At 38.8% G+C, this 12,737-nt stretch overlaps 1 protein-coding gene across 2 annotated transcripts in view; it reads right to left on the reverse strand.

Annotated features, from left to right (window-relative positions):
* The window catches only part of FAM168A (family with sequence similarity 168 member A), a 2,303,849-nt gene that overhangs the window by 519,580 nt on the left and 1,771,532 nt on the right, over positions 1-12,737 (reverse strand). For both annotated transcript variants that reach the window (XM_044072210.1, XM_044072209.1), the window contains one exon: positions 2,340-2,482. In XM_044072210.1, coding sequence (XP_043928145.1) covers positions 2,340-2,482 — 143 coding nt within the window. The remainder of the gene's footprint in view (positions 1-2,339; positions 2,483-12,737) is intronic.

Genomic DNA, 12,737 nt, shown 5'->3' on the forward strand with positions numbered 1-12,737 from the left:
AAAAGGGAAACTGGTAATCTGCTGTGGTGACCCCTTACGGGAACAGCTGAAAGAAGTGTACCATTCAGCTCAAGAGTAGCAGTAATTATGTCTTTTGCTCTAAGCAGCAAATGAGATCTGGGGTACTTAGGGTTGCTGCACTCTGGGTGTGGGAGAAACTTGAGAGCTTTTGGCTGCCACAAGCTTTAGCAACGGCCAAGTTGGAGCTGACGGATCAGATCTGAACCAATAAGTTTAGGACAGAATGAAAACTGACATCTGATTGTGTTTTGTCAAATAACAGGCTTTAGAATTTCATTAAATATTTTACCACTGACACATTGCCCTCGGCATAATTAAATCCTGCTGGTGAACATTCTCTCCACTAAAATTAGCATCATAGCCAGTTTTAGGCACCTGGAATATTTGCGGCTGCAAGAGAGCCCTTTTAATCATCTTTGGCTGTATGGGAGCTCCTTCATTCAAAATTAACTACTGGCTAATGCAGTCCTAAAAGTGTCCGCATTCGTAAGTTTTTGTTATCAGCAAATTTTTTACAATAAGCTGTGTGTGATTCCAGGTGGGGCATATCAAGTTACCTCAAATAAAATTTTTTTTTTATTAACATGCTCAGAAATCCCTTGGAGAATTAAATTACAGCGCACAGTTAGCAGCAAACAAAACGTGCTAACTACAAGTTGATTTGAGTTATTACAAACAGTGTAGAAAAGCAAAATGCTTTCAACTGCAGAATCATTAGGTTGAACAAGTTATTTGCAAGATATAAAAAAAAAAGGTGGGCAAAGAGAAGTAGGATTCACAGGGAATACTGCAAAAAGAGTAGACTGGTGAATGGAGAAAGCAGCACAGGCAAAATAGAGAAGTGGGAATTTAGAATTTAGGTAATGATTTCTTTTTGGTAGCATTTACAAGAGGCTAGGTTACTCATTTTTTTTAACTGAACTAAGATAATTTCTGAAAGGATAGAAATGAATATAATTCAACACTTTACTCAAATCAAACTACTGCAAGTGTCAAGATACATGGCTTATAAATGAACAGTGAATCTCCTGCGGGTAACCCATGATCCACCTTTACTGACTGGATGAAAACTGGTGGAGAAACTGTAAATAATGCAGCCATCATGAAGTCCTTCAAAGATACAGGTTGCCAGTGAGATGGTCATGCCTGTAATCATTCTGCTGATCTTCAAGCCAGTGTCCTCAGGAATTTAAGAGGTACCAGTTGCTTCCAGTTTGTGAGTGACACATTCTAGAACTAACAATAATACTCCCAGCTTGGACCCCCAGCAGAATGTGCCTTATGCAACTATACCCATTAAAAAGCGATCAATTATCAGCATATAAAATCATACTCGTAAGCATACCAGTTATCCTACTTAAGTTAACAGTTTAAACATGCAAATAAAAGTGGTAAAAATGTGATGCCATAAATTATAATGCAGGTTCTATCACTGCAAATAATATATCAACTCATGGTTATAGAACAAAGTTTCTAATAAAAATCAACTTTGCTGCAATTCAACTTCAGAATGAAAGAGATTACAAAATGAGTGTGCCCTTAAATGAAAATATATATTGCATTCATTTTTTTTTTCCTTTATTTTCTTGTTTATGTCTTTCTATACTTTTGAAGTTAGTTGAGAGCTTTTAGGTACACACCCACTTTTCTGGTTTGACCCCTTTAAATGTGGTTTGGTTAAATAACTTCCTCAAGTGTTGCTGTAAGTAAGTACATAAACACATTTGTACAACTCAAACAGCTTGTGGCCTTAAATTTCTGTGTTATTACATTGTTTAATGGTCTGGCAGCACAAGTCCTCCACTACCTTAGTAGCAGGTCAGTAAATATACAAAATTAAGTGGTCTATCACAGATCTTCCCGGTTAGAATTCTGTATAATCATGCAGTATAATGCCAGGGACAATATGAAGCTGCTCTCACACAAAATATGCTGCCAGCTACTTTCTACGACTGCACATGAAAAAAATGTTATCAACACCTGCATTTTAACATCGACTACTTTAAACCTGATAAAGTTGTCACTGGCAGGTGGTATAGGTAAGCCTGTTAAGAGATGCATCCTCTGCCCAAGGTACTGGGCTTGATTTCTTCCACCTCCATTTGCCTGCTGTGTAACTCTGACCAAGTCACTAAACCAGATAGTGCTCCCGTGTCACTACTGAAAAGGAACAGTTCTGTCCAGGGTGCTTATCTGGTCAACAAATAGGTAAAATTAGAGGAAAAATAATAGCAATAAAAATAAGCTTAGAAAGACACACAAGTTAAAAAGACTTGCAAAAATAATTGCAGTGCTCCACTTCAGTACATTGTACCTACCTGGGTGTACAGATTTTGCTGCGGGTAGGCACTTCTGATTGGGTACATTGCAGTCTGGTAGGGGTTTGGTGATGCAGAATAAGGAGGTGGTGCACTGTTAGCCTGAGAAGATGGTACTTTATATGGGGTACTAGCAGTGTATCCTATACAAAACAAAAAACATACACAAACTCAGCTGCCATGAAAAAATCCGGTAGACCCTTTTTTAACAAATTAAAACATGTACATGTGAAGCAATGATCTATTACAACGAAAAGGTAAAGAGCATACAGCTGACTGCGGTACTCACCTTAAAAGCACATCTTAGAGAGAAAAGCATAAGGATTAATTTACAGCATGATGGTCCCCTTTATTTTCCTAGTACCTTTCACTGGAGTGAATTTCTCCATAGTACTAACATTTCAGTTGTAGCTGGCATTGATTTAAAGCTGACACTGGCTCAGTCAGTCACTCTTCTGCTCTTTCAAATGAGGAATTTGTCCTTTGTTTTTAAATGTAAGGCCTCCACTGATGGAAACACTTAAGCTAGGGTAGCATCAAATGAATACTATTTATACAAGGATTAAACCTCAAAATAAAACCATAATTCAGTGGTTCACAAACTTTTTCATTTCTTGGCTCCCTTGTTGAATCCAGGCTTTCCCAAGGCGCCACCCCCCCCATCAAATTCTAACAAGTATACTTTGCGAAATAGCTAATTTTTTTTTTTTTTTTTAATTAAAATGGTTAGGTAAAAATAAATAGCATACGTATTTAAGATCACAAAAAAAGAATGTAATTGAACAAATTCAACTAATTATAATTAGTGGGATGGATGAGCCTGTTGATCACAGCATATTTTTTCAAATCTTGGGATCAAACTGGACACAGCCACCCTCTTTTCCTTCTCCACACTGATTTTCACTTGATACTTAGTTTTTATCACAGCGACCGCCGAAAATCCAGCTACGCACAACTAAGAAGTTGCAAATGGAATTAAAATTCCCTGAGCTTTAAGACTCAGAAGGGGATATTCATCTTTTACAGATATCCAAAATTTAGTTAATTCCATGCTGCTAAACTTTGTTTTCAAGGTATTGTCACTAGACAACTCAAAAAGATTTTCTTCTGCAGCAGTAAATTCAGATGGAGCACTGGCATTAAATGGATCTTGAATCCATGCAAATTTATCGATATTATCATTTTGAAAATATTTCTCAAAGCAGGTGATAAAGCTGGTATAAGTGTTCTTCAAAAATGGATTTCCTACCTTGAGAAAAATCAAGTCCATTGGAGGTCAAAAACTGTTGCAACAAGGGGAAACATTCTTTGCCTCAGTCTTCATTCATTTTTCTTTGCCATAGTTTTAGTTTCTTTCATAAAAGCTGAAATTTTCTTCATTGACTTTAAAAGATGCATGTTGCTTCCCTGCAGGGAGACATTCAGAGCATTCAGCTTTTCAAAAATATCACTTAAGTATGGTAGTTTTACCAAAAAATCTTCAATCACAAAATTTTCAGTATACTTGTGGTCTTCTTCTTTAAGAAAAATATGAATTTCCTGTCACAATTCAAACGTATGAGACAAAACATTATCAAGATAGAGCCATCCCGAAGTGCTGTAGTACAACAAAGACGTGTGCTCAGATCCCATTATCCTCACATAGTTTTTTGAAAAACCTTGCCTTCAACGGCCGAGTTTTTATAAAGTTTACTACATTCACTACATATTCTAAGACCTGGTTCAATGTAGGACTCAGATATTTTGACGGGAATGCTTCCCTGTGAATAACGCAATGGGTCCAAAGTGCATCAGAGGCTTTGCTTCGAATAAGTGCCAGCAATCCTCCATAACAACCGGACATAGAACAAGCACCATCAGTACAGACACCAACGCACTTAGTCCACTCCAAATTATTTTCGGATATAAAAGTATCAAGGATCTCCTACAAGTCTTGAGCCTTAGCACTAGCAGTGATACTTTTACAAAAGAGAAGGTCTTCTACAATGTTATCACCATCTATAAACTGTACAAAGCAAATCAAGTGAGCATCACTATTATGATCTGTGACCTCATCCAGCTGCAACCCAAATTCCTTCCCTTTTATTTTTTTAATTGATCATTGAGGTCCTCTGCTATGTGCTGTATTCTGCGACTGATGGTGTTACTGGACAAAGGCACTTTTGAAAGCAGCATCCCAGTAGATTCACAGATCATAATGTTCACCATATCTACAGCAGCCGGTAGAATGAGTTCTTCTGTGATGGTATGAGGCTTCTTACATTTTGCGATTCTATTTGCCACCTTGTAAGATGCTAGCAAAGCATTACTTGGTATTGATGCCTGCTTATAAAAACTACCTTTTTGTTGATTTAACTCTTAACTTTCTGGTAAAGTAGTCACAACATTTACTAACCATACTGAGATGAATGGTTTCTAAACGGCATTTCAACTTACTTGGTAGCATGCACTCTGATGCCAAATCTTTCATACACAGTACACACTGCGGCCTCTCTTCACCACTGACTTCTGTCGACGTAAAACCAAAGTCCAAATATCTGTCATCATATTTTCTATATTTGCGCTTTTTCACACTGTTGCCACTGGTTGATGGTGTGCCCTCTTTATTTTCACTCACAGCGATTATTACTGTTTAGTAAAAAACGATCCATTTTTACACATACATACGAGAAGAAATACTTCAAAAACTTCACTTGACTTAACATCACAACAATATTCGGTTGATACAATCTCTGAAAACTAATTCAGCATTAAGACCACGTGATACTGACAGCTATTTATATATGAACTGTCATGTGATTTTAAATATTCGTAATTGTAATAGGATACAGTTCTCTCTTTTAACTGTCAAAACAAACTCTCTGATCAACACAAACTGCAGATTATTACTGGGCATAACCGATTATTCCTGATATTAAATTTAAAAACACCGCCCATTTTTGTGGAATTTTTAAAATGATTATTATTCTGGCTACAAGCACTGACTAAGACATATCTGCACCCACAAAAAGGAAAAATGAATAGTGATGTGAAGTGAATGCATTGTTTTCTAAAGTAGATATAGCAACATTCTATGAACAAGTATCACAAGATGATTACTCCAAAAACTATATCTTGATTAACATACTATGAGGTGAGTTTTTGTATAACAGGTTATCATTTGGTTTGACCTCCTCAACTAATCGCCAAAGAATAATGATCATTTTATCTGAAGAGTTTAATGTAGTTTTGCACTTCGATGATTTGCTATTTCATGTAAGGAATTTGATCCAATAAAGAAGTCTAATATAAAAAAGTGAAAACAAATTTTAATACAACAAAGTAAGATGTCCAGAATAATACAGCAACCAGACTAAAGCCGCATTTATAGCTCTTTCAGTTTTATCACAGTGCACTGTATTCAGATATGTACCAGAATATTTTCATCTTTCTAGAACTATATTCAATATAGTGAGTGTAGAATTAAACCAAAAGTAAATAAAAGAAAAAATAGTGTGTGTGTGTTTATGAAATGAGTGAATGAGAGACACAGATGCCACACATACCAATGTATTAAGAATGCAACGTACTGTCCAACAGGATGGATTAACAGTAAGAAGTTTATCAGTCTAAGCTTATTAGTTCGTAGCGCCCCTATGAAGAAGCCGCAGCACACACTTTGGGAGCCCCTGCCATAATTAATTCACAACCATGTCATTAAAACATTCCCAGGGTGGAAAAAACAGAGCTAATGAAATGCTTCCTTCTATAGTGCCTCACCTCACTCAACAGTACTACCTTACTTCGACATGAATGACTTCATTAGTTATTCATAGCACATAAATAGAATTTCTACATAATGTTCAATGACCATGGGAGGTGGAAGAATGTCAAATCATGCTGCTCAGAAAAGCTCTAGAAAAACCTGCCTACATTGGAACTGCTTGTCTGGTTTTAATGTTGAATAAAGCCTTTAGCATTTTCCCTAGTGGCAATCTCCTGTATATTATTGCAGGGAATCATTCCAGTTATGTTTTACAATACCTATCCCCCTCCCCGTGTAATGTAAGAAGGTTGTGAAAAAGTCATTGGTGGCATTGCACTGACACCATTGTCTGCTTGTTTTGCTAGCAAGGAGGCCTGATGTCCCATTGACCCCTATCCCAATCATCTGTGTGTGTGTGTGTGTGTGGGGGGGGGGGTAATGGGGATGCCAAGCCCCTTACGGCAGTATACATTAAATGGCAAAGTTTTACACTGCCTACTACCTCCCCTTTAAATTTGTTCTGAGAGGCACTGGATAATTTAAGACTTGCACACTGTCAGTTTTGTGAGGCTGTTCTACACAGATGATTCCCAGAAAAACATAAAAGAGAATGTATTGCAAAACACTGTGACCATCCCTGCAAAAGGCTTGAATGACCAGTATAATAGGGATGCAGGCTCTCATCAAACCCTGCAAATATTTACCAAGTGCATCATGACAAAGTACAATAACTTATCCACTGGACAGGGGCTGTTTGGCATTAGTTTGACTACTTTTTCTCTGGTAAAAGAACAATACAATTACTCTGTGTATATGACAGAGGAAGACATTCAGGTTAAGCAGTACCTGAGCTACCGATGTGCATCTAAAGTATGCAAATATTTCTCCTCTTATTATGCAGTTTAGAGAAATAGAACAGAGTTGAATAGGTTCATTTAGAGTTATACCTGATATCGCCTTACCTGTAAAAGAAAAGTATGTTTTGAATGCCACAATATCTTTATGAATTAAGACAGAAAAGATAGCTTAGATATCAGCATTTGTAGTTCTGGGGGAAAAATCAGAAAATGTGGCTAGTACATCACTGTCTGCAGCTCTGAAATTCTTAAGTTTTTATCTACCAAAAAAAAAACTATCAAGTCATTATACTAAACAGGTTCAAAAACACTTCACAGTACTATGGCATTTCTCAGAAGGATCTAGAATGTTAAGATCCTTTTCAGAATGAACACGACCTCTCTATGTACATGACAAGTGAGGTGGAGGCCAAGTGAAGCACACAGACACTTCTGTTACATGCACCTTGATAGAGGAGAAACAGAAGTAATGGAAACCACAGTGAGCCTCTGCTTTACCTAGGTTGAAAACCTGTGCTATATTATAGTACTGTGCATTCATACTTTCTTTTCCAAAGAGAAAGAAAATATTCAAGCAAATAATAGTCAGTCTTCTAGGTTATCAGTCTGAAAGTAAGAAGATTTAGATGTAGTACTACGGCCTGCTTCTAAGACAAAAAGTATGGAAATAAAGGTGTTCTGAAAAGGGATCCAGAAAACATCCAAGGAGATGTACATAGTCTTTGCCAGCCTGAAGCTATAACGATTAGGTGAGCTCTGTATTATTATGCTTCTACAAGAGCATTTTTGATTTGATGCTGTGCAAAGAAAAGTATATTTCTTAGGCTGTGATCCAGCTGAAAGAAGGCGTCTGTCTTTTAAGTCTGCTGTTTTATTTCCTGAAGCAGAACCTTGGAAGATGAGCATTCTAATGGACAGCAAAGGGATCTGTTGAGTACCACATATGTGGAATTACACAATGGTACCTCGTTATTATTCAAAAAACCTGCACACTGACTGGTCAGCCAAACTGAGTGCCCATTCTAAACTGAGCATACACCAATAGAAAAAAGTCCAGTCGCTGAAATCCGACCCGACTTTCTTCTATTAATACATGTTGAGGCTTTGTAGTTTTCTTGAACCACGAGGTTGAGAGGTATGTACAGATGGCAGAGAAAATACAAGGAAAATCAGGTACATTATGCAAAACTAAAGAAACGTACCTAATATTCCCCGTATTTTTGCCCTGTCTCTCTCGTACCTGTAAAACATCCTTCCGTATTGTTTCTGCATTCACAAAAAAAGAGATCTTCCTTTCTCCGTTGTTCGCTTTCCAAAGCACTGATGTACTGTGTAAGTGAGGGAACTTAAGTCCTATACGCATGTGCAGTACATCAACAAAGCAGAAGAATGCAGAAACAACGCAGACCACCACCACAGCGCCGTTACACAAAGACATAACTTAAGAAAAGTAAGTAATTTCTTTCTTAAATAATGCTATTTTATAACAGCAATAACCGATGAGTGGGTGTGGGTATATTGAAGATTTACTCACAGTTGCCTTTGCTTCATCATTCAGGCTTCGCCTTCATGATTAAACCACAACAACCATAGGTAAATGTTTGAAATACCACATCCATTTATCACTTGCTGCTAAATTATATAGAGCTTCAAATAGGCTCAGGCATGGAAACAAAGTTCCTTCTTGCCTTTTTACTTTAGACTTCACAAAAAAAATCTAAAGCTTTCTTAAAGGTCAAGTGCAGTTTTTTTAACATTTCTTTTTGTTATAAAAGTCCTCATCTTGGAAAATGGGCCTTCTTATTCTAAAATGGGTAGTTTTTATTTAGTTACTTCAGTGGAAGTGTATGCTGAGCACCTGCCTAGCTACTTCTTGATTCCATGTCATCCAGCCCTACCTTCTGATTATGTATTTGCAGGGAGAAACAGTCTGTAGTGGGTTGTTGGCATGTGGTCTGTACAGCAGACATTATTGCAACTAACTATAATGCAGCACAATCAGTAACTCAGACAATACAAATAAACACAACTCTATTCAATTAAAAGGTAACAGAAGTAAGATGAAACAGGATAAGATTTTTAGTAAGGTGTATAGTACTTGGCATACAGTGTACAACATATGTAAAACTGAAACGATTGTCTATGAACGGATTGATGAATCACGTTTACAGAGAAAACCACAAATGTGTGAGTCACTTCAACTACAGCCCTACTGTACAATGAGTTTGTATGTTATACTGTAAGGAATTAGTGCTGGAAAGAAAGTATTTGCAATAATTTGCACTTCTGTGAAGATGAAGCTGCAGAAAAGTGATCAGCTCCATAGTAGACAAGTGTTTGCTACAGTGTGACAAACAGCTGTTCACTACAGTGTGACAGCTCTATCAAACTGCATGTCAAGTACAATAAACTTTACTATGAATTTATATGTAGTATATGGATCTCTATGATTATGTTCTGAAACCAGGAAAAAGACAAAACTTGTTAAGTGCTTCCCTAGATCTTAACAGCACTTGGGTATCATTATGAAGCCTTTTTTAAGCACCACTAAGCACTGTTAAGTTTGGATTTTGTACTAGGGAATATGGTATCCTGGTTCTGTGGACCTGCTTGGCCTCTGCACCTGTATCCCCCTGAAGGGACTGCCTCCATCACTGCTGCTCCTCTCAGAAGGAGAATCAAACTGATGGTAACACTTGTGGAACCAGAATGAATTGGGCCCTTTTTGCTTCCCATTATATAAGTGCTGAGGGGCCTAAAACTTGACTCCAATGGCAGAGAGAGTCTTTCCCACTCTTCTGCATCTTCTCTTTCATGGATGTGCCAAACAAGGCTAGACCATGAAAAGGAATGTCCATTAAAGATACCTTAAGGCTATCCAAGAAATTACATAGCAGCTAGTTATGGCATCTCATTCCTATGCCAGTACCAGCTGCCCTAGTTGCTCCAACAGCCACATTATGCATGAGGCACATGGATAGCATAATCACGGTAGACATGGTCTTAAGTGTCATTTCCAGTGGCTTCTTAGACCCTTAACGTCAACGGGTTCTTCCAAGTAGATAAGGCCTGTTGTGCAAGATCTCCCTCTAACCTATACCTATTAGTGGTGTAGTGCAGACGAAGGTGCCAAAAGAATATGCCCACTTCCTAAGTCTATCCAGCATCTTAAACTACTTATTAAGTGGGTGAATCAATGTGAAATCCACTGAAAGTTCTCTTTTAGGGGCTGCTGTCACGATGATGGGGTCAACAGATGGTAAATGAGCCCAAAAGTGTCTTCCCTTTGGGGGCAATGAATCTTATCCAGCTTCCTGGGGACTGCTTCACAGGTATCGCACTCCTGACATGACCTCCTAGCTACCAAGTCGATGAACTTGTCAGCTGGAGGAAACAACCAGGATGTAAACTGTGTCATTCCATTTACTTCAAAAAACACTTCTTCATCCGAAGTGGGTCACTGGCCAAGCTCCCTTCAGGCACATTAACCATAGAAAATCGCCAAAGGAGGTGTTCTCCAGAGGGGATTGTGGGGATCCCTCTCTAGCCTTCCATTGGTATTTGAAGTGGGGGACACACTGTGTTTTCTCTTAAATGTCTTCTTTCTTGGCAGTTCAGGGGATGAGTCACCAGATTCCTCATAGGGCTGTCTCTGCATCAGGCAGGAGGGTTTGAGATCAGTGGAGCAACTCTGAACCATGGATGCCCGAGCAGAAATTGAGGAGACTGACGCAGGGTCATAGGGTGGAACAGACACCAGTGGAACTCATAAATTCACCCTTTGGGGCAAAGAAATGATCCTTACTAACACCTCAGTGGCCATTTCTGCCTCCAACAGATCCAAAGAGATTGCTCCCCTGATGAGTCTAATCCTTCCTTCACAGAAAGAGAGACGGTCATTGGTAGGACTTTTCAAGCCGAGAAGGTTGCCAGCCTCAATGAGGGAATCTGCGCTGAAGACTCAAAGACAAATGTTGTCAATATTACTAATGGTGCTAAAGGCAATGACCCCATTGATAGAACCGAAGGCTTTAACCAGAGTCCTCAGGTCAGTGACACAAACACAGTTTTGATAAAGCCAGAGTCGAGTGAATCACAGCAATAAATCTCAGAGATGCAGTATCATGGGTATGTCAGTCTCTGGGTCAAAGGGTCTGGAAGAATAGTTGTGTAAAATATTACCATAACCATAGATGTCCTTCTCTTCCATGTTGCAGTATTCATAACATGAGGGATTCTCCGCCTAGGCAACCCAAACGTTCAGCCAGGTTACAAAAGATTTAAACTACTGCAAGGTACGTGTGACATTACACACAGGCTAGCAGCTGACATAGGCCATAAAAGTGACGTCTGTATGTACCATCCTTAGAACTGAATGCCTTAGTCAATACACCAGCCCAAAGAGATGAAGAAGAAGCAACATATCATGCAAAGAAAAGCATGAACCAAGGGGGAAGGAGGGTTGGATAGAATACTGCAACATGGAAGAGAAGTACATCTATGGTTATAGTAAGACTTTACACAACTATTCTACGTCCTTATATTCCCATGTTGCAGTATTCATAATATGAGGGAGAGTGACAAAGCTCATGAAAGGAAAAAAGAGATTGAAGCAGAGGAAGTCTCCATGAAGCTATGCAGGATTGCCCTGTCAAAGCCTGCTCTGGATCTGGAGATAGTATTCGGCTTGTAATGGTTGGTGAAAGTGTGGACAGAAGACCATGTAGCTGCCTCCAAAACAGAGGTAGTGTCCAAATGTTTGAAGAAGACCCCAGATGAAGCCACAGCCCTAGTGGAATGAGATTTTACTGAAGAAGAGAGAGTTTTTCCATGGATAACATAACAGAAGGAAATGGTCTTAGAGATCCAAATAGAAACAGTCTGTTTAGACACAGGCTTTCCCAGCACCCTGGGATGAAAGGATACAGTTGCTCTGATTTCTTAATGAACTTGGTTTTGTCTAGGTAAAATCTGAGTTGTCTATGTATATCCAAGGTATGCAGCACACTTTCACTGAAATTTTGAGGGGAAGTAAATAAAGTAGGTAAATGAATAGACTGGTTAAGGGACAAATCATTAAACACATTAGGCATGAAACAGGGGTTAGTGTGGAGAGAGACCCTATCCTTGTGGAAAATGAGAAAAAGTTGAGAAAGCCTTAAGGTTTGAAGTTCAGACACTCTTCTAGGAGAAGTGATGGCTACCAGAAAAATAGTTTTGCATGTGCAATGCTTCAAAGAAGCTGAGATTGTAGGCTCAAAGGAAGCCTAAGTAAGCTTTTCCAGTATAAAATTCAAATCTGGGGGGTCTGATATGAAAGACTCCCTTAAGAAAAAGCTTGACCTCTAGCCTAGAAGCTAAAGGAGGAGACAGATGCGGCCATGCAGAAATGGCGGATAAGTGGACCTTAACAGAAGACTAAGCCAATCCAACCTTAAGCCACTCACACAAATAAGACAGAACAAGGGGAATATTCACTGAAAATGGATCAAGCTGTTTCTTAAGACACCAGATGGAGAAACTTTTCTGTTTGGACAAGTAGGATCTCCTAGTATTGGGTTTCCTGGCCTCCTGCAGGACTAGAAGCACATACTCAGGAAAAAATGTGTTGAAAAGGGATTAGAAGCCTATCACCCACAGAGTCAGGTTCAGGGCCGTTAGATATGGGTGAATAAGAGATCCCTTGCCTTGTGTGAGAAGATTCACCCTATGAGGTAAACTTGTGATGATTACCCTTGGCTAGTTTGTCTTGCTGAATTTTCAGCAGAACTTTCTGAATGAGTGGAAAGGGGGGGA

The sequence above is a fragment of the Protopterus annectens genome, chromosome 5.part0 (genome assembly GCF_019279795.1).
Source record: "Protopterus annectens isolate FY-2018-M chromosome 5.part0, PAN1.0, whole genome shotgun sequence".
NCBI lineage: Eukaryota > Metazoa > Chordata > Ceratodontiformes > Protopteridae > Protopterus > Protopterus annectens.